The following is a 22,483-nucleotide window of genomic DNA, read 5'->3' on the forward strand; positions in this document are numbered from 1 at the left end:
GTTTTAGTTTCTATGCAAGGATTAATGATGTTAATAAAACAAGATTAAAGATTTAATTAAGAAAAAAATTATATAGGTATCAAATTAAAAATTGAAAAAAATATGGGTACCTCCAAAATAGTTTTTTCATATTTTAAATGATAATAATTAAATAATATAAAATTATAATATGGTATTCTATATTTTCATAAAAATAGTTTATCACCTAAATTCGCTCGTTCCAAAGTTTGTTGTAATTTTGTTCTCGTATTCAAATTAAGAGCTCAAATCTATCTAGTCCAAACCTAATGTCTATGTCAACTAATATTTATACCTTTGTAACTACCTTATCTAATTATTTAATGCACATGTCAACTTCAACCTTATCTCAACTTGATGCATATCCACTATTATTTTTACATTTGTACAATATATATTTTTTGATGAAAATGTATAATTGCTTCATATTAGTGACATTTGATTATAAATATATGTTGTTCTGTCAAAACTTAATGAAAACTGAGTATCTTATCCATATATCGAAAACCGAGTTTAACGTCAAAACTTATAAATAGCTGTTGTTCCTCCTTTTGGAAGGCAAATTAGAGGTCTAAAAATATACTTATGTGTTTGGCTTCTGTGCTACTCTTCCGGTCCTTAATATAAGACCTAATTTTTGAATTGATTTTGATCCTAAGTATAAGATCCATTCCTCATATTTATCAATTTTCTCTAAATTACCCCTATGGATACTCCCTCAACTATAATCAAGTAGAAGAGGGAGAGGAGGTATTAAGAAAGATGATTATGGTATTTTAGGAAAAATGTGTCACTTTTCTTATAATTAACTAACTTACATAACTTCCTTAATCTAATCAACTTAGTTAAATGAGTCTTATATTAAGGACTGGAGGAGTACTAAACATCAAAAGTGTTTTTTAATAGTAATTTTTTTTGTAAATCGAAATATACTTCTCTGTATACTTACTTTGTATATAGTAAAATCATTTTTAAAATCACAATTTGATTTGGCTTAAATCGTTGTCAATAATTTTCACCATCAAAATTTTATGGTTACAACCACTTAACAAAATTAATTTAAGAAAATAGAATCTACGCCCAAAAAAAAAAATGCTGGACCATTGTTAGCTAGGGGTCATACACATGACAAGACGGAGCTGTTTTTGACATCCCTGTGGAAGAATAATTACAAGTCCAAAACCAAACCAAAAGGGAGAAAAATTACAGTAACAATAATTACAATATGATAATTGGAAAGGCAAAATATAATAAGAAAATTAAAAAAGTCAAATAAATGAAGGTTTGTGACTTTGTGGTTCTGAAGTGAAATAAAGCTTCCATTAGGCTTTTTTTGAGTAGGATGTTATCGCTAACTCAGGATATCTCAGCGTATCGGCCAGACTAATCCCAAGATGCCTCGTCAGGAATCGAGCCTATGACCTGGTAGGAGAACACGCCTTGCGCTTCCGTTTGCGACCAGTCGGATCCAACCTTACAGGCAAGCTTCCATTAGGCCTTAATCACGAACAAGAGAGTTTATTAGAATGGCAGCCTCGTCAGCTGTGGGAACCGCATCATCTGATATACACACATATCATCCAAGTTCTAATTATATATAAGCCATTGAAACAGAGTCTAATTCAGTTCTTTATATATTTGCATAAATAATACTACCTCCGGTCCTAATTATAAGACCCAATTGATTTATTTGAGGAGATTAAAGAAGTAAGTTAAGTTAATTATTTGTAATAAATAAGTGTTGTCATTCCTAAAATATCCTTGCTAATTAAGTATATTGACTATAACTATCATTATTAATAGGAGTATCTTGGAAAAAAAATGCATAAATACCTCCGGTTCTTATTATAAGACCCTGTTTGACTTTTTGTTTGGTCCTAATTATAAGACCCCAATTCATTTTGTCTCTCATATTTATACATTTTTTTCCAAGATACTCCTATTAATAATGATAGTTATAGCCAATATACTTAATTAGCAAGAATATTTTAGGAATGACAACACTTATTTATTACAAATAACTAACTTAACTTACTTCTTTAATCTCCTCAAATAAATTAACTGGGTCTTATAATTAGGATCGAAAGTAGTAATTGAAAAATTAAACAAAATAGTGACTAAAATACTTGAAAAGAAGACAAGGCATTACTGTATTTGTACCTGGGATGGAAGGAGGCAAGTGGGAGACGATGTTTTCAATGACGCCGCCATTAGTGTCCTCCTCTGTTTTCAGTTGCTTGTTCTTCTCTTCATCATCATCTTCCATTTTCTTACCTTGTTCATCACCATTTTGATGAAACAAATTGGAGATTATATTATTCAAGATTCCTCCTTCTTCTACCCCGATATCGCCATCTTCTTCACCTTCCTTCTTCGGCATCTCATTTCTGGCGTCGCCCTCTGTTTCGGGTTCCCCTGTTCTCGTTCCCAGATGAGAGGCCATGGTGGACATCAAGTTCCTAATAACGCCTCCACCGCCTTTACCTTCTTCTTGTTCTTCTACTACTATCTCCTCTTCGGTTTTTCGATTTGAGTCAAACCCATATTTCTCTTCTTCTTTTTTGTTCTGCCATGGGATTCAATGGAGGAAGCATACCTTCGCCTTCTCTTACAGAGCCTTCCATCTTGATGGAGCTTTCTGGAAAAGTTTGATTTTTATTGAATATGTCCACCAGGTCTTAAAAGGGTGAAGAAAACTAAGAAGAGGGCTGGTTCCGGATATATATATGTAGAAATTGATATTCCTCTTACAATTTCGTGCCGTGATCTTGCCTAATGCTCCGTCAATTATGTTGTAAAATTAAAAAACAGGTTTATGAGATGTATTTAAGGGCTACGTGCGGCGCGGGGGATGCCCACGAGCCCCCACTCAGAGTCGGTGGGAATAAAGACGCGACGGCCCTCGGATTTCGTAGCCACCCTGCTCTCGTTTCGTTATTGCTCCCCTCTGTTTATTTATTTAACAATTCCATAATATTAAATTTTGCATATCAAACCTAACCCAATGTCTCCTTTTGACCAGTTTTAATTCGTCTCAACAAGATGTCCTCGTAGTAATATTATCAGTCACACTTGGATTATGTCTTAGGTATAGATCCGATGTTCACATGGTTCTTTTTTAACTATCTCCCGTATTTTATATAAAAAAACAATTTGATATTTAATTTGATCCTATTTACTTCTCATATTTATTCATTTATTTTCAAGATAATTCTTGTAATAGTTACACATATTTAGTGGTTCTAATTAATACACATGATTACTAAAAGCATTTTAAAGAAGACAATACCTAATTATTATAAATAAATAACTTAACTAATATTTTTTAATCTACTAGAATTAGTTAATTAGTTTTTATATTAAATACCGATGATGATTTTTTTTTTTTTAACTAAGCACATGCATTCTTTTATTGAAAGCAATTTCACTTGAAACAGTATAAGATATTAAATATAAGTATCTCTCTTGATAAAAAATTGAAATTTTAGTTCCTTACGCTTTCCACTAAGCCTAATTCGCTGTGTTTTTATGGTGTTTACAATTGATTGTAGCAGAAAAAGATTTTCAATTCTGGTTTTTTTTTGTGACAAAAACGATTACATTAGAGCTCAAACTGAGTACTGGACTAGGTCAAGTTGGGCCAAACCCACACAATACAAACACCATAAGGAGCCCGCATTAATAAGCCTGCTAACAAACTCAAGTTGGGCGTAGACGGAGGGGCCCATTTAAGGTAAATCCAAATCTCATTGCCCATACAAACGCAGATGTAATAGCGAACAATCAGGAACAATACACTACCCATAAAATGTTCCACCCTTTTAAGGTAATTTGAATACTAAGTTTTAGGCTTAAAGTATATTCAGACATGGCTCTTACCTGTTATGCTTCAATCCAGATTTTATGACAGAAAACATATAAACACAGGTTCATATAGACGTTTTTTGTATACTGATGGTGAGAATTAAATGAAGATGCTCAGTTTTCTGGTATTCTGCTGGTTGCTAAACACGGTGGCAGGCTGGAGGTACCAAAGGGCCTTTATAAGCCTTGCAAACATAGCTCACGAAATTCTCATAGTCCTGCATCCATTCCTCATTCACCAAAACCGACAAATTAAAAGGAATCCTGATGAGCAGTATCTCTGCTAGAATCCAAGAGTTTCATATCTGATGAAAAACATGTTTCTTAATCAGAACGAACCTTTTCAAGAGGTTTATCGTTGACCAGCACCCATGGTAGAAATGTAAACCGTGGAGAGAGCCTAGCAACTTGACTTACATAAAGTCTTCCAAGCTGCACACACACACACACACAAATACATATAGCACGTCAAATGCAATTGGTTGGAACATATATAGCGAAATCAAACAGCCACAAGAGAGGGAGAGAGAGAACATGAAAAGGACCTGAGTTCCGTAGCCAGCATTAAAGCAGTGAAGAAAAGGCTGCTTAGGCAAACCCAACTGGTTGAAACAGCTCTGCCACTTCTTGTGCTTGCCTTCAAGTGCCAAAAACTCAAAGCAGAATATCAATGCATACTGTATGTTCTGCAATACTTTATTGTTTAGATGCTATAATTAAGCATGGATCTCAAGTGTGTGAGTGTGTGTGTGTGTGTGTGCATAGAGATTAATTGTCTTCTCGTTAATTCTCACACACTTACCACATCATGCGAAACATTCAAGACGCAGGCTTCCAGAGAATTTAGGAGACATTCATCTGGTCCATTCTGCCATGTTTTCTAGAACTAAGTTAATCGTCATGGAGGCCAAACCAGTAATAGTTACAACAGTATTGTCCATTGACAGTTGTATATATTGAAAATGTTTTGTGAAGCAAACTAACTAGATTTATTCTATAGACTTTGTGCAGTAGATGGGATTTAAATGAAATGAAAAGAGTTTGATGAAATTTTGATCTGAACCTAAAATAAAGAAATGAATCAGTGCTAAATGGGATTATAGTGTCAAAACTCATGTTTTGTACTCTGCCTAGTGCCTAGTGATCATGTGGGTTACTTTGAGCTGGAAATCTATCATGCATTTCTAATAATGTGGTTTGATTACAGTTTTTTTTTCCCCAAAAGTTCATTGACCTTGATGTTATTAGCTAATAGAAACTAAAATAACTGTCTAATCCTTTTTCTCCAATTTAAGTGGAAAAGAACATCATTAAGAAATCCCATCTAAAGCAAGATGAATTTTCAGGATAGAAATAACATAAAACTGATTAGTAGTAGGTGAGTCACAATCAAGGAAAAATGAAACTTTAAAACTCAAAACTTATAAAATAGATAGCTAATTACTTCCCCAAAAAATACAAACTTTCCCCAAAGACAATAGGCAGGAAAGCTGCTTGAAATTCCTATTTATATTTTCTAAAGTGATAGCTCGATTTTCCCAATATTATATAAACTTACTTTTATCCAAAAACAGTAATAGATAAAAAAACACTCCCACATTATTGAGTAATTTTAAGGAGTATGAATGTTAATGTAAGAAACAACTGACAGGAACTTGATCAGCAGATTCAATATCAGCAGAAAGCAATAAACTTTTCCCCCTTTTGCCCTCGCCCATACCCATAAGCCTTCAAAAGCAACCAAACCTTTTGTGTGAAGAAGGAAGTTTTTGAAGGGATAAAGAGAAAGAAATATGGGTTTAAACCAGAGCAAGAATTTAGGGCAGAGATTATATATAGAGAGAAATAGAAAAGAACCTGACATAAGATGGTATTGTTGGTGTTGCTGATGGAAGCATTGGCCCAAGGAACAAGTTGGAGATTCACAATGTTGATGAGATCTTTGTTGAAGATTTCCACAAGGTTCTTGATTATGAAAGTTGCACAAGGCTCATTTAAGCTTTCAAAGTACACTGATAGATTCACTCTCTGGTCAGGAGAAGCAAACTCTGTAATCTCAACTCCTTTAACATGTGAAGTGGAAGAAGAAGAAGAAGAAGAGCCTGCAGATGCAAACACAAAGAAGAAGAAGAAGAAGAAGAGAGGCAAAACTGCCATCATCATGATGAATGCTGGTTTAGGACAAAACATCTTTGAATTTCCAGAACTTTGAAGAATTTTCAGTTTTCTATCAGAAAGAGTTTGATATAAGGATGTCAATGAATATATGGTATAGGAATCTCTTCAAATATATGTTACTCTTTGGAAGGAAAAAAAAAAGAATGGAAAAACAGGAGAGTATTTAATGTTAACAGGTATAGAAAACTTTAGGTACATTAATCAATGCAACTTGATTGTTATCAACATATATATAAAAATTTAATTTTTAGGTGAATAATGCTTCTGACATTTCTCTTAAGCAATGTGACGCATCGTATGCTTATTTTCATTTGTATATTTCATTACGCTGATGGACTGGTGAAATCAGCTCACAGTTTGAAAACTTTCTTTACTTTTTTGTATTCTTGATCGCTCTTCACCTACGGTAATGAGAAGGAGTCTTATCTGTCTAATTGACTTTTGATTGAATCCAATTTTAATTCAACGAAAAGTTGATTTCACTTATTTTGATTTTTATTTGATTAGTTCATATGCAAAGCAATAATTATTTGGAATTGAGCCAAGAGAAGTCAGATGGTCATTGACTTATGGGACCTACAAGTTGGTGTGTAGTGTGTACGTCAGAAAGCTTCTGTTGTTGCATTGGTTTTTAGTAAACATCAACATCAACTTCCTCCCATTATTTGCCATTTTGATCGTATGATCAATCTCTATATTTATTACATCTTATTAACTTCTTCCTCCTTCATTTTTGTTAGTATGGTCACTTGCCATTTTGATAGTATGATGAAGCTTTCTATATAAATCTATTCATCTTTTTATTCACAAGATGTCTTATCTTTCTCTTCAATGTGACGTTATGTGTCCTTTGTTTTTTTCTAGTAAATACATTTATTTTAACTTTTCAAAAAGCCATGCACGGAACTATGAAATGAATAAACAGATTTGAAGCAAGGCATCCAATATTTTTCAATTATTTTTTATATTCCTTGGCTGTGACAGTGTGGGGTTTGATATAATTTTTTCAATTGGAGAATCATTAAAATGGTTAGCGTTTTAAAAGCTTGTTATTCATATATAAACTTAAAATTGATACTCCTTCTATCCTAAATATAAAATTTATTTTATAATATAATTTACACTACAAATTGAATCTTATATTTAAGACTGGAAGAATGCTAGTTTAGTGTTTCAAAAGCTTGTTATTGATATGCAAACAAAAAGCAGATATGGTTTGGTAATATTAACAGTTGGATAAAGTGATAAGAGAACAACTAATTAAGTTACATTTTTTAAGTAATAATTCAAGTTCAAATTTTTTGAATGAAGAAAATCATGTTGCAAAAGTTCCTTATTAAAGTACTTTTAGCTTGAATTTGAATTAGTTGGTAAGTTAAATTTAGATTAGTTAATAATATTAGGTATAAAATTATTTCCTACGAGAAAAAGAAATATGAAAAACAAACCAGCTTAAAAACATGTTCCAATATATGAACTTCTTATTTTTAGACACCCTCCAAACAAATTAAAACAAACAAAAACAATGGTGATAAATATAAATAACAGTCACCCTTTAACCTAAGGTGACATGCTCTCCCCCGGGGAGTGCTAATATACTTTGGTTATAACCTCTTTTTTAATTAAAAATTCAGTTTTAAGAGTATATTACATTTTCTATTAAATAATAGTTCTTTTGAATTAGATAAAGCTCTTTACAGCATATATAAAATGAAACTACTTCATTTCCATAACACAAATGGTAAGAAATCGAATTTATTGATATTTATGTCAAATCTCTTTAAATTAAATAGAAACAAAATAGAAGATTGAGAAAAGAAAGGATCATTATAAGGATCCACTATGCCAACACATCAGCATTTGTCTAATCAGCTTAGATGTTTAAGAACTTAAGTAAATTGCATGAAAAATATTTCCCACCAAGTCAGTTCAAGCCTTCCATATTAGTACGGGCCTATCAAGTTCCCATCTATATAGCAGCAAGTTTACTAATTAAAAGGAAAAGGATATAACTAAGCAATTATAGGCTCCAAGCAAGTTAAAACAGTACCAGAATTACTCTCAGTTTCACTTCATGTCGTTGATGCATGCTAAAATTTGATCCAATGTTATGCAATTAATTATTGGTTTTATATAATTTTAGTTTAGATATTTAATTAATAGTTATGTCTCACATGCCGGCATCTCTCCCATATTCATCTTAATAATATCTAGATACGAATAAAACTAAGGTTAAAAAACCCAGTCCTGATTTTTTACTCAACGTACTCAGGTGTTCTGCAAAATTGCTAGGCCAATCAATAATTCTCAACATACCCATTTTAACAAAGCAAAAGCAACCAATCAACACGCCATCCCAAGATTGTCATTCCTTCATAATAAATCGACACGTCCAAAAACTCACAACATTAAATAAATGAAATTGCAAGATTCGTAGAGACATTAGCTAATATATTGTTACAAACATCATCTAAAAGAAGCGTGCCTGATAATTACTACGAACCTACAATTTTCCAGATCTCATTACACACATCAAGGGCAGTCATCTTTGAGGGGTCATATTCAAACTTCTCTACTAAGTTTTTATCCTTTTCCACAATATCTGCATGCAAGGTTTAGGAAATTCACAGTTTTTGGATGGAGAGATAATATCATCTAAGAAAAAACCTGAAAAAAGTAAGAAACAAACATTGATAAAACAATGAAAGTAACAGAGCCAACAGAAGGATACAGCCTGAAATTTTGGACTGGTCATCCAAATTGGGGATAATATTTGTGACAGAAGCATACATTGAAAGCATCATCCTGCAAAAGAACAGAAGAATAGATTAAGTTCTGATGGGTACAGAATCCATCTAAAACTTTACTCACGCTGTCATGCAGGCAGATAATTATGCCCAAACATAAAGATCACCAGCAATGGTTGAGTCAGGAAAAAATAAAATTTCTTTCACAAATTTCTCAAAATAACATAGCTCACACACAAGCAATGACTTGCTTCCCCAAAAAAGAAATAAAAAGTTCTTAAAATGAGGTTGACTTGGTAATATGAAAGATATATTGTCTAGTTCCAGATGCAAAAGTTTCTGAATTTGCTCTCCTTTCTATAACGTTTTTCTTCTGTAGCCTTTGTAAAGAAAGCAGCGTTCCTAAACGAGGATGAGTCCAATCTGCTGTCATATTCTGGTTCTCTGATATTAAGCAAATTATGACCATTGGTAATGCCAAGTCCGTCTCAACATTAAACTTTAACCCCCAAAAAAAAAAAAAAAAAACTTCATAAATAGCTAAATTTTGGAATAAGCAAGGTATTCAAGGATAAATAGATTAACTTAAGAAAGATAAGGCAGCTACATGTTCGGAAAATGCAAAACTAAAAAAAAAAGTATATATATATATATATATTGTCACCACTTTCTCCTCGAAATTAACTGACTTCACTATTCTAATTCAGGATGCATATGCGCATGATTCACTCTCAGATGGGTTGAGGTTTGGTAATGCACTTACTGTGTCCTTAGCTCATCTTGCTCAAGTTTCTGTAAATTTTTCTTTCTCTCTAGGATTGAAATCCTTTTCTGTTCAAGATCATTAAATTCGATGCTGCAGGCTGTGATGACACAAAGAGCAGGTTAGAAATCCCATTGCAGGTGATTGATAATAAAAAGAGAGCATGTCATTGAAAAGTTGTAAACAAACTAGAGACTTATCTAAGCTCCGCTCCAAGTGTGCGTTCTTTTTCAAGTTCTTCCTCTAATTCTTTCTGTAGAAGGTCCAGTTCTGCATCTGCAACAACCTCAGATCTAGCTTGTGCCGTTTTCTGTTTGCATTCGTCTATTTTCTTCTGGTAATCTGATTCACGTATGATAAAAGAACTAGTCAGATGCAAGACATTTAATCAAGAAGATCTACTCATAGTACATAACATAAAAAGTGAACCAGTGAAGTTGAAATACTTCCAAACTAGTAAAATTTGAAGTGTAGCAGTTTTAGAAGATGATATGCAGCATGCCACGCCCAATTCCATTAGAATCACAAGCTTGCTCTATCAAATCCAAAACCAACGTTTTACTCCCCCCATCACCATTCAATGTTATATAAGATGGCTGTATGACAGAAAAAGGTGATACAGAGAACCCAGACAGAGCAACATGCAACTCAAATACCTAGCTTCAGCAAGAATCACACACAGCTTGTTTCAATTGAAAAGTAAGGAATAAAAGAAAAAAGAGCAGTTAGTCAGGAATTGGGAAATCTTAAGAATACTCCATGTTTTACACTCTTATGAAATAGTACACTCCTAACGTTCAGAGGAGCCTGGGAAATCGCAACAGTAGATAAATAGATTGTTTCTCATGCTATGAATGCATCCATACAGTCACTAGGATACAGGTAAGGGAAATTCAAGATTCATCTTCCCAGTTCGAGGCAATTGGTCTGCTTGTCAATTCTATGAGAAATTCACCTTCTTTATCTGGTTATCATATCTGAGCAAGCAGCAACTAAGAGATACTTTATGGTGTGAAGTCGAGAGAGATAGGAATAAAGTAGCAGGTTCCACACTTGTTGGGTTCACATGCGCAAAGGTAAAACCCATCATTCTCTTCTTATTTGTCTCTACTTTACCAAGGGGAGATACTTTAGAGAAAAATGGCTGAAGTTATTGAATTCTTTTTTCTTTTTTTTTTTGGGGGGGGGGGGGGAGACCAGCCAGAAATACTCACCAAAATTAGCAACGAGATTGAAACGGATTGATCAAGAAAGACATGGGAAGGCTGGGAGAAAGCCCATACACAGAGATTCCTTCGACAATCCCTCCCTCAACATTAAGGTATCTCTTACATTTTTCACATTCCTAATGATTAACAATCTCATACAAGTTTGACAAATGTTGACAAAGACTTTGAGCTGATATTGGAGAACAAAACCTTCATCACAACTTTAAGCATATCAAATAAGAAAAGTACCACAGGCTAAGTTGTCACATACATAAATACCAACCCCAAGCCCCGAATTCATTGATGTCTCAACATTCCCATCTGACAATAAATTTTAACGCCCGTACATGATTAATGCATTAGCCGCAAGGATAGAAACTCAGATGGTTCTGATTCCTAAAAAAGACATCCTTCTACAACATAAAATTTACAAGCGAAATCATCCACCTGATTTAAAGCAAAACAGGTAAGCCACAAAATTTGCAATGTGTGTATTATTGCTACCAAATTATATACATACAGTAACATTATAGCTTATAATGATGGGAGAAAATGGTTTTTAGTAGTACAAGAAGAAAGCTTTTAAAAATTCGAACTTTATCATTATATGTTTTACTTCAAGATTCTGATTTATTTTGTTTGGGAAAATCAATAGCTTTCCACAAACTAGTTATACAAGAGAAGTTTCAAGGAATTAAAATATATATATATAAAAAAAAAAATAAAGACCCAGAACTCCCTTCTTAGTAAGGGTTAATTCAGCTACAAAGGACGGAGTTAGAAGCAGAGAAAGAGCAAGAAATGACCTTCAAGCAATGATCGAACCTCGTTGAAGTCAGCGTTGCAGGATGAAGAAAGGGAATTTGACTGTTCTAGATACTGTGTCAAGCAGTTGATGTCCCGTTTGTCCTTCAGTACTTTAATGAGGTCGTCGCTGTAGGAAAATAACTTGTCTAAGTCAATTTTTCTCGATGAATCATCCATTTTCTCAGAAAATTGTCGGTTTTCCTTTCAAGCCCTAGGTTTTGGCAACAGAAATCTCCCAAGGAACGACCGTCGAATTCCTTGCCGACGTCAGAATGGGTCGCCACAGATGGAATGACTGGCGCCAGCGCATACGCATCCACCCGCCGATTCGTATCTGAGTAGGAAGCAGGGGCTCGGCTTCTTCCTCCAGCACGGCGGAGATGAAGATATCGTAGGCCGGGTTTTTTTTAACCTTTTTTTTTTTTTTCCAAAACAAACTAATTTAGTTTCTCTTTGGCGGGAGCGTCTGGGGCGATTTTTGAGTTGAAGCTTAATAGTCAAGACTCGAAGGCGCTGGGTGACCTGGGGCTGGAAATTGATTCAGATTCGTTTAAACGATGTCGTGGCGGCAGTTGTGTTTAAAAGTAATTTGATTAGATAAAATGAAATAATATTCTGCTAATTTTTCATTATAATCATTAAAAATTTCCACCAAACAGGAATAGTAAACATGTCTTTACTAGAATCTTTGTACACAGACATGAAGAATAAATGTTTACAAATTTCAAACATAATTAATTTTAAATAATACTATCAAATTAATACAAATTTCAAATTTTGAACATATATCATGGCTAGCGTATATGTCATGATTTTCAGGATTAGAGAAGTTATATAATCTTATTTATTTTTCTCAATTTAAGATATTTACAGATAAAGGGTATTTCTTTTTTTTTTTCAAAAAATAGAAAAAATAAGGCTCATTATTGGGAATAACTACAATAAATTCCATAATAATTCAGGATTAATTGAATTAATTAAAAAAGTATTTAAAAATAGAATTATCTCCCATTAACAAAAAATCATTATTTTGCAGAACTAAAAATAAAAATCATTTATTTTTAGGATTACATTGGTTGGTTAACAAATTCAGTAGAAAGACATGAAACTTGCACTCAAATAAATTGGAGTGGATTAGAGAAGTTACATGGCTTTCGTGTTTTTTAATTTAAAATTTAAAATATCTATTCAAAATATATTAATTCTAAATCTAAAATTTATAATAAGTAATAAATACAAACAATTCAATCAAAATAATTCTAATCTAAACAACGCAATAACTAACCAGAAAGCAAAAAATTAAAGATAAATAATTTAAATACAAACTTTCAAATTGCATAATTTTAAACAAAAGCTTTCAAATAGAATACCCACGATTATATAAAATAATTTGAAAAAGTAAAAAATTCTGGGTTTGTTGGTCTCAGTTAATTTAGCTGTATACCCAAAAACATAAATATATTCACCAGCTAAATATAGGGTATACTCATATTTAAATCAAGCCAAATTAATCAGTAATAATCATTTTAAAAAAAAGATGCTATAGTCTCGGTCCATATTCTCAAGTCTAGTGTTCCTGTAGTATTTTTTCTTGAATGATAAATTTGGTGTTTTTAGATAAATTTGGTGTTCTCATCTCCCACCTCCGAAACCATCCCTCCTATGACATAGATGGTGCCACAAAGAGACTCTCCACAGCTGTTCTTGCCTCTGAGAATTGGAGTGGGAAATTTGATTCTATGGATTCTAATAAAGTATGGTAATGCTCCAAATGGCCATTAAAGAAAGTCCTGAAGTTGGTGCTATTTCTTAGCTTCTCGCAGGCTTCTCCATCACCATAAGCTTTAATTCCCTGAAGTTGAACTTTTGATGAAATCCTTGGCTACTTGCAGAAATTCCGAGACATGGCTCCTGCTTCTGACCCTGCCCATGTGTGGAAGACCCACCATGCAATTGAAGGCCACGAAATTTCTCTTTCCATTTCCATGCCCGCCCCTTTCGTTCCATTTTTTGAGCTCTGCCGCCAGTTCCTCCATACTCTGTTCCTCCACCTTCAAATTCAAACCACATGATTTGGCATGCTCGTAGAGTTTCCTTCTGATTTCTTCAAATTTCCATTGGGTTGAAATAAAATTGGTATCAAAGCTATCATCTTCTTCCCATTTGATTGACGTTAGTTTCAATGTCTTTTGTTGATGAGCAATAGCCTCTATCAGTGGCGGCCATTGAGCCCCTTCTCCCATATCGAAGTCTATTACATGTATGATGTCTGAATCCTCTGGTATAAATTCTATGCTTGCTGAGTTGGCTGCAAAATGAGCAATTTTGCCATGTGGGAGGCCTTGGTAGATAGCCTTGAAAACGTGGTGGAACATCTTGCAGGCCTCCTGTTTGATGGAACTCCCTTGCTCAGTAGGATCATGATTTTGGGACCAATTGAATGCCAGACGTTCAAGAGGATCACCAAGAGGGCTTACTTTGTGGCTGATGCATCTCAGAATCACTTGCGCAAGTGTTTTCTGTCCTTGCTCTAAGGCTTCTCCAGTGGCTTCCAGAAGATGGGGAAGACTCAATTGGTTCTCCATCTCCATGTCTTCTTCTGGTATGATCAGTGATGGTTGTGGTTGTACTACTGTAAATATGTCTGATTGCATCGATGGGGCTGGACTCCATGCATCTTCTCCCTCAGAACACAAGTTCTGTGATAGAAAGCTTCCCTCACTTTCTTGTGGGTATCCACGAATAATACCCAGACTTTGAGAACTCGAAGTGGGATCAAAACCATCAAGATCCGAAGAGGAATTTTCAATCAGTGATGGGAGTTGAAGGTCGTGTTCTTCATCAATTGGGCGATAGACGTGATCAGTGTACGAGATTGTAGAAGACGTAGCCTCTGAAGTGGGGAACAAAAGGGCGTCCACGTTGAAGTCATAAGACTCATCTTGATCAAAAGCTGAGCTTATTGTTATACCTTCACTGTACGACCACGAGGGCTCAAGAATATCGGGCTCCATCTTCTCTCTCTGCCGGTTTCAACACACGAAATTAAAAAGAGATTTTCTTGTGTTTGAGTTGAACTGGTGAATGATCCTCTCTGTATGTGTACAACAAATGAAGGTCAATGTAGAAACAGATCAGTCCAAATTAGCAACAGTTAGCTAGATAAGAAGTGCAGAATTGCAATTACATATATTAGACTGATTAAGATTAATTTGTTCGACATATTATATATAGATTGAATGATGAAATGAATCGTTCAGGTTTTTTAATAAAGAAATTGTCCATTGTTAATGTTATCTATTGATAAAGAGATAAACATGGACTTGAGTTTTCACCGACTTGCATTTCTACAGTTTTATTCCTCGAAAATTGCCACGAGAAAGCAGTCTTCTTGATGTTTACTATTTGCAAAATAGTATATAAAATCAGGAAAAGTAATTGGTATAATACAATTCATGTCACTTTCCATCACGACATCATTAGAACATTAGAACATATAATTAATGTTGCAGTAGCTTCAGTGAAAGTAGCTGCTACAAAGGATTATTGGGGGGTGAAGACCACCATCCAGTACTAAGATATGTATCCACATGGGTAAACCTTTGAGAGTCTTTAGTATGAGTATACGTGTTGGTGCATGTTTAGAACGGTTACAACTTTCAAAACAGTTTTTGAACTGTAATTTACGAAATACTAAATAGATATGTAACGAAGATTTTGTGTCGATTTACATAAATATGCTTATAAGCACTTAATATAAGCACCACCTAATCTTGTTTATAATATAAGAGGTTAGTTAAGCTTTTTCACAAACTAAAAAATGTTGATTGAGTCGTTAAATGTATGTAAAACCAGTAAAAGTTACCTATTTTACTTTTATTATGTGATTGAAAAATTTTCTTATCTCTCTCTCTCTTCCTTTTAATTAGAGGTAGAAGTGACAAAGTATCATCATTTACTCTTTCAACCTCTTATATTTTCTGACTAAAATTTTTCTCTAGAAGACTTCTTATATTTTCCTCCTTCCAGTTTATCCACACACAAAAAAAAAAAGGATTTCTTATATTTTCAACAGGAGGAGGAAGTAACAAGTGACAAGCAATTTGCCGGCCAAAAGAAAATAAGCAATTTACTTCACAGAGCAGCAAGCGTTATTGGTCCCAATTGTACTATTTTAATATCTTTCGTCAAGAGAATTCGGTTAATAAAACCAATAAAATATTGAATTATTACCTCATGAATTCTCAACAACATCACGTGTTGACATTTGTTTTTTTTCCCGTTAAAAGCAATTATGATTGATTGAGAGGAAGTGGGTCAAGCGTGGTCAGGTTTTTATCAAATAAACTTAAGATCTGCGTGGAAAGTAGGTTTGAACTTGAGCCATTTTCATCGTTTGGACACGAGGCTAGCTACGAAAAGACTAGGCCTGAAGGCCCATTTAAAAAAATAAGTCTTTTGAATAAGCTTACATTCTAAATATTAAATAACTTAAAATAGACTCTTAAGTATATAAAAACCTACACCTCTGCTACTTAATATAAAAACAAGTTAACTAATTTAGATTAAAAAAATTAGTTAGGTCAGTTATTTATTGTCATAAATAAATGTTATTTTTTCTAAAATATTTTTACTAATCAACTGTATTGACTAAAACTACCATTATTACAAAATTACCTTAAGAAAAAATAGATAAATATAAGAGACAAAGTGGATTAGAGTCTTATATTTAGGGCTAAAATAAAATTTAAACAAGCTCTTATATTATAGATCAAAGAAAGTATTATATATATTAGTCATTAACTAATAACTTTTATTTAATAATAATATAATAAAAATTAATAAATAGGCTAGATCTAAGCGTGACCATAAGCTTAAACCTCACCCCACCTATTTATTTACTAGATAAGCCAATGCCAGGCCACTGATTCCACCCTATTACTAATTGTTAATATGAAAGTTAAATGACTAATTTTGTAAATATGAAAATAATTAGTCAAGCTAATTATTTGTAATAAATTAATGTTGTCCTTCTAAAAATACTTTCATCAATTATGTGCATTGAAGGCACCCTTTAAATAAAAAATCTTTAATATATGCAATTACCATGTAAATTATCGGGGACAAAATAGGTAAATATTAGAAATAAAGTTGATTAAAGTCTTATATTTATGATCAAATTAAATATCTAAATAATTCTTATATTAAAGAGTGAAAGTAGTATGTAAAACTTAAATGATTCTTGGAAATTAAGAAATAATCATCTCACTTTCAGGTGAATTAAACGAAATTCATATATATATATGTGTGTGTGTGTGTGTGTGTGAATGAATCATGTGGAGATAAGTTTATCTATGCTTAGACACAAATGGGAAAGAAGATACATTTGAAACGCAAACTTGACGTTTGAACTATGATTGGATGATGAGGAAAAACTATTTAAGGAATGACCTTTGTTTTTGGGGGAAAAAACAGAAATTTAAGGAATAATAAATTGGAGCCACACCATTATAATCCACAGAATGTTTTGAGTATCACGTTGCCGTGCGAATCAAAACAATCGTACGAACCCTTGTTGCTTTGGCCTCAATAACTATGGGATCTCCAATCTGCAGACTCTGAATACCTAATATTTTAATACCATTATTAATTACTAGTCGTGCATATCGATTAACATTGATGAATGAGCAATTTAGCCATTGATACATCATATACCACTATCAAATTGAAATTACTTGAGATAAAAGGTGGAGAGGCTTACCATTATACCCGTCTTGACCAACCCAATCTGGTCTTCATCATTTTGAGACGGGAAAGCTAAAAACAAGTGATTGGGTGGGCAAAGAGAATCAAGTATATAATGAAAGAATCCAACCAGAAAAATTCGAAAAAGAGTAGCATTCTCTTTAATCTGGCAAAGAAGATCATCATAAGCCAAATGAATTGAGGGGCGGGGAAGCTCTTGCTTTTCTTTTTTTTTTTTGGGGGAACGTACGAAACTTTTCAGGCCACAACATAAACAAACCAAAACTTTGGTTGAACCGAAGACGCGCTCAACTCATAATGGGTTAAGCTGAGCCTAAACCCTAAGATTCTGTTTGGTACGAAACATTAAAAATAAAAGAGTGAGATTTAGATTGTAATTAAGAAAAATTATTAAAATAGTACTCCTTCGATTTTTAATATAATATCCATTTAACTAATTTGATTAGATTAAAGAAGTTAGGTAAATTAGTTAATTATAAGAAATGTGACACTTTTTTCCTAAAACACCATAATCATCTTTCTTAATACCCCATCTCTCTCTTCTACTTGATTATAGTTGAAGGAGTATCCATAAAGATAATTTAGAAAAATTGATAAATATAAGAAATGGGTCTTATATTTAGGATCAAAACCAACTCAACAATTGGGTCCTATATTAAGAACCAGAGAAATATTTAACATGAGTAATTACTTGTTACATGGAATCAGGCAAATTAAGCCATAGAGGTGGGATTGGGAAATACCATTCTCCCATGGTATTCTCCAATCTCACATACATGGGTTTGGCTAATTCCTTACAATAAGGAATGTCTTATGCTAAACACTCTTTTGATATATTTTCTTAATCCAAATCTCAATCCCTACCCCTAATTATCAATGTTTCCTAGACTTGAGAGATTAACATGATCCTTTAGGCCGCATTAGACATTGGTATGTTACAAGAACGAGTAATTCTACCTTGAATAGGATTACCTCCAATTAGAGGACACCTGTGCTTATAAAAAAACAAAATAATTCATAACAATGTTTACATTTAGTATTCAACATTGTCTCGAATATGATTGCTTCTAGTAGAAGGATACTTGTCCTTAGCACAAAAAAAAATTAGTTCCTTTAACAATAAGATTTGGGTCCTATGAAATAGGCTAATCTTTCACAATATAATGAATCAGTATTTGAATCTTTATTGAGAAAAGTGTTCAAATTTAATGTATGAAAATGCATTTGCCTCTAATGGGAGGATATCACTGCCTATAACAAAACAAATAATTTCTTTTTATTGTGTAAAGCATGAGAAAATACTTATAATACTCACATCAATCATGTGCATTGACGGTACCCTTGAATAAAAACTTTTTAACGTCTGAGATCACTATAGGAATTACTTGGGACAAATTGAGTAAATATTGGAGACAAAGGATATTAAAGTCTTATATTTAAGACCAAATTAAATATCTAACTGGCTCTCATATTAAGGAGCAGAAGTAGTATGCAAAACTTAAATGGGAGTTTGAGGATAAATTCTTGAAAATTAAGAAATAATCATCTCACTTTCAAGTGAATTAAACGAAATTATATATAAAAATCATATGGAGATAAGTTTATCTATGCTTAGACACCAATAGGAAAGAAGATAGATTTGAAACGTAAAGTTGATGCTTGAACTATGATTGGATGATGAGGAAAAACTATTTAAGGAATGACTTTTTGAAAAAAAAAACAGAAATTTAAGGAATAATAAATTGGAGCCGCACCATTATAATGCACAGGATATTTTCAGTATCACGTTGCCGTAAGAATCAAAACAATCCCATGACCCCTTTGTCTTTTATGGTACTTATTGCTTTGGCCTCAATTACTATGGGATCTCCAATCTGCAGACTCTAAATATCTAATACTCCTCCGGTCCTAATTATAAGACCCAATTGACTTATTTGAGGAGATTAAGAAAGTAAGTTAAGTTGGTTATTTATAATAAATAAGTGTTGTCATTCCTAAAATATCCTTGCTAATTAAGTATATTGGCTAAAACTATCATTATTAGAAGGATTATCTTGGGAAAAAATGCATAAATATAAGAGACAAAATGGATTGGGGTCTTATAATTAGGACCAAATAAAAAGTCAAATGGGGTCTTATAATAAGGACCGGAGGAGTAAAAGATAGAGAAATTCACATTATATCCGTCTCGGCCTAATCTGATCCCAATCCCTATCATTTTGAGATGGGAAAGCTAGAAAGGCCAAGTGGGTGGTGAGAAAATACCAAGTGTAAAAGTAAATAATCAAAGAATCCAACCAAAAAAAATTCAAAGAAGACTTGCATTCTCTTTAATCTGGCAAAGAAGATCATCATAAGCCAATGGATGGGTGGGAAGTTTTTGCCCTTTTTTTTTTTTTGAACGTACGAAACTTTTCAGGCTACAACATAAACAAACCAAAACTTCGTGTGAATCAAACACGCACTGAACTCATAATGGGTCCAACCTGAGCCCAAACACTAAAATCCTGTTTGATACGAAGTATTAAAAATGAGAGATAAAACTAGGATTACAAGTAAAAAAATTCATTAAAAAAGTCTTTAATATGAGTAATTGCTTGTAATATAGGATTAGGCAAACCCATAGAAGTAGGATTGGAGGATACCACTTTCCCTCATGGTATTCCTCAATCCAACATACATAAGTTTGTCTAATCCCATGTAACAAGTAATCTCTTATGCTAAACATTCTTTTAATAGATTTTTTCAATCTCAATCCCAATCCATATCCCTCATATTTAATGCTTCGTACGAAACGGTACCTAAAAGATTAACGTGGTCCTTTAGGCCGCGTTAGACATCGATATGTTTAAACAAGAAGTAATTCTACCAGAAACAAGATTATTTCCAATTAGAAAATACTCGTGCTTATAAATAAAATAAAATAAATTCTAACAATATTCACATTTAGTATTCAACAATGTCTCAAACATCATTGTTTCTAGTAAAAAATATTTGTCCTTAACAAAAAAAAAAGTAATCTCTTTAACAATAACAATAAGAGTTAAGTCCTATGAAATAGGACAATCTTTCATAATATAATAAACTAATATTTGAATTTCTATTCCAAAAAGTATTTACAGTTAACGTCTGAAAATGCATTTGCCTCTAATAGAAAGATATCGTTACTTATAACAAAACAAATAATTTCTTTTTATTGCGTAAATCATGAGAAAATAATTATAATACTTTACCCACCATCATTTAACAACGACTGTAGTTTTATTCAAGAAAAACAAAACCTTCTCATTTTCAATTTCATTCCGCTTCAAATAACATACAAACAATCATTTTTCTGGAAACAAACGAATAATAACAAGAATGAGATGGTGAAAAACCAAGTAATATCATTTTGTACAGTGCAGGACATTCCAAACATATAAACCACCGAATCATAGTGATGGTATATATTATATGATATGGGATCCCACAATAACAAACATAATCTTTGGCTTCTAGAATATATTGCTCATTGTCGGTGTGTTTCGACTGAAACTTCATGTTTGGTTTCCGCGAAAGTAAGATATACAAAGTACAAAGTGGGTGGGAAACAAATAAAGTCAAGGAAACGAAAATATATGTGTACAGGACTATACTGCCTCCGATTTTTAATACATTTTTATTTTAATTCTAAATATAAAACACCAATTCATTTGTCTCTCATATTTATATTTTTTTTCAAAGTAGTTATTCTAATAATAGTAGTTCTAGCTAATACACTTGATTAGCAAGGATATTTTAAAAAATACAACACCTATTTATTATAAATAACTAACTTATTTCTTTAATCTTTTCAAACTAGTCAACTAGCTCTTACAATTATGACCGGAATTAGTACTATAAATCTCTAATACTCCGTTTTATACTATAAATCTATATGTGTACAGGAGTATTAGGCATGAGCTTCTAGATGAAATAGATTGAAGTCAACAAAAGAAGGAAGAGTGAAAAAAAAAACCAAGTTAATTAATTATAGTCAATCCCAACAAACACTCAACTTTTTTTTTTTTTTTGGGGTGAAAACCAACAAACACTCCACTTTAGACTCACATTAAAACACGCGCAAACCATATCAAACGTCATTAACAACTCCTACAGTGCGTCTTTGTGTGTATATACACTTGCTTTATTGGATTTGACTATTCTTGCCGGCAGGCCCTCACCAATAATGCATATCTATCACTTTTGGAGAATTCAAGCGACAAACACTAACAGTTTAAAGTTATTAATCATATCACTAGAATACAAGGTTATTGGCTGGTGTTTGTATGTGTGGTTTGATGTTTCAACTTCAACTCTGCAATTAATGAGACGGCATAAACCATATGGCTATTATTATACTATAGAGTATACATGGTTTAGGTAATTTATTTGAGGTTTGAACGGTTTTGGCATTTGACCTAGTTTTGTACATAATAATCGTTTACTTTAATTTGAGGCCTCAGGAAAAAAAAAAAAATCAAACTTGGTGGATGCAACAATGTCGTCTTTGAAATTTCCTCACAGTGTGTTAGGTTTACTGCTATTGGACAAAACATATACAGACCTGGAAAAAAGGAGCCCTTCTACTTTTCTTCAATGTGCTTGCTTCCCACGATTTTGTTGACCACTCTATTTAAATTGTTACTTTTAATTAATTATTTTTTGTGGTCATGCATGGTCATGGAGGAGGATTATCTTTCTTTCTTTCTTCTTTTCCCTCTTTTTCTGGTTTTGCCAGCGAAATTCTAGGAAGGTTCACGAAGCAAGACTAATACTCTCTCAGTCCTTAATATAAAATCTATCTAACGAATTTGATTATATTAAAAAAATTTAAGTAAATTAGTTAATTATAAGAAATATGACATGTTTTTTCTAAAACATCATAATCAACTTCCTTAATATTCTCCCTTTCTCTTTTACTTGATCATGATCGAGGGAGTATCATAAGAGTAATTTAAAAAAATTGATAAATATAAGAAATATATCTTATATTTAGAACCAAAATAGCTCAATAATTAGGTCCTATATTAAAGACCGAAAGAGTAATTAATTATATCGTGGGATTAATTAATTATCAATTTTAGGGTTTGAATTAATATAAATGTTTATTA

The 22,483-nt window shown here is 32.7% G+C and overlaps 4 protein-coding genes across 4 annotated transcripts; all 4 read right to left on the reverse strand.

Moving 5' to 3' along the window:
• Positions 1 to 1,500: 1,500 nt before the first annotated feature.
• LOC114742268 (uncharacterized) lies at positions 1,501 to 2,779 on the reverse strand. The gene is made up of 2 exons (XM_028930542.1): positions 2,179 to 2,779; positions 1,501 to 1,578 (listed from the first exon to the last, which is right to left on the reverse strand). Exons 1-2 carry the CDS (start codon positions 2,468 to 2,470, stop codon positions 1,517 to 1,519), a joined length of 354 nt encoding a protein of 117 aa, XP_028786375.1. The 5' UTR covers positions 2,471 to 2,779; the 3' UTR covers positions 1,501 to 1,516.
• Positions 2,780 to 4,022: 1,243 nt separating this feature from the next.
• On the reverse strand, positions 4,023 to 6,039 carry LOC114742286 (gamma-interferon-responsive lysosomal thiol protein-like). Its single transcript, XM_028930557.1, has 5 exons — positions 5,740 to 6,039; positions 4,685 to 4,750; positions 4,428 to 4,568; positions 4,222 to 4,314; positions 4,023 to 4,100 (listed from the first exon to the last, which is right to left on the reverse strand). The coding sequence occupies exons 1-5, from the start codon at positions 6,037 to 6,039 to the stop codon at positions 4,023 to 4,025; spliced, it is 678 nt and encodes a 225-aa protein (XP_028786390.1).
• A 2,356-nt stretch (positions 6,040 to 8,395) lies between these two features.
• On the reverse strand, positions 8,396 to 11,929 carry LOC114742305 (kinetochore protein SPC24 homolog). The gene is made up of 5 exons (XM_028930574.1): positions 11,585 to 11,929; positions 9,771 to 9,912; positions 9,571 to 9,672; positions 8,792 to 8,865; positions 8,396 to 8,662 (listed from the first exon to the last, which is right to left on the reverse strand). The coding sequence occupies exons 1-5, from the start codon at positions 11,760 to 11,762 to the stop codon at positions 8,556 to 8,558; spliced, it is 603 nt and encodes a 200-aa protein (XP_028786407.1). The 5' UTR covers positions 11,763 to 11,929; the 3' UTR covers positions 8,396 to 8,555.
• Positions 11,930 to 13,429: 1,500 nt separating this feature from the next.
• On the reverse strand, positions 13,430 to 14,599 carry LOC114742287 (DELLA protein GAIP-like). Its single transcript, XM_028930558.1, has one exon. It carries the CDS (start codon positions 14,597 to 14,599, stop codon positions 13,430 to 13,432), a length of 1,170 nt encoding a protein of 389 aa, XP_028786391.1.
• Positions 14,600 to 22,483: the final 7,884 nt, after the last annotated feature.

Source organism: Neltuma alba, unplaced genomic scaffold (genome assembly GCF_004799145.2).
Source record: "Neltuma alba isolate B1F8T4 unplaced genomic scaffold, ASM479914v2 tig00003699_pilon, whole genome shotgun sequence".
Classification (NCBI taxonomy): Eukaryota; Viridiplantae; Streptophyta; class Magnoliopsida; order Fabales; family Fabaceae; genus Neltuma; species Neltuma alba.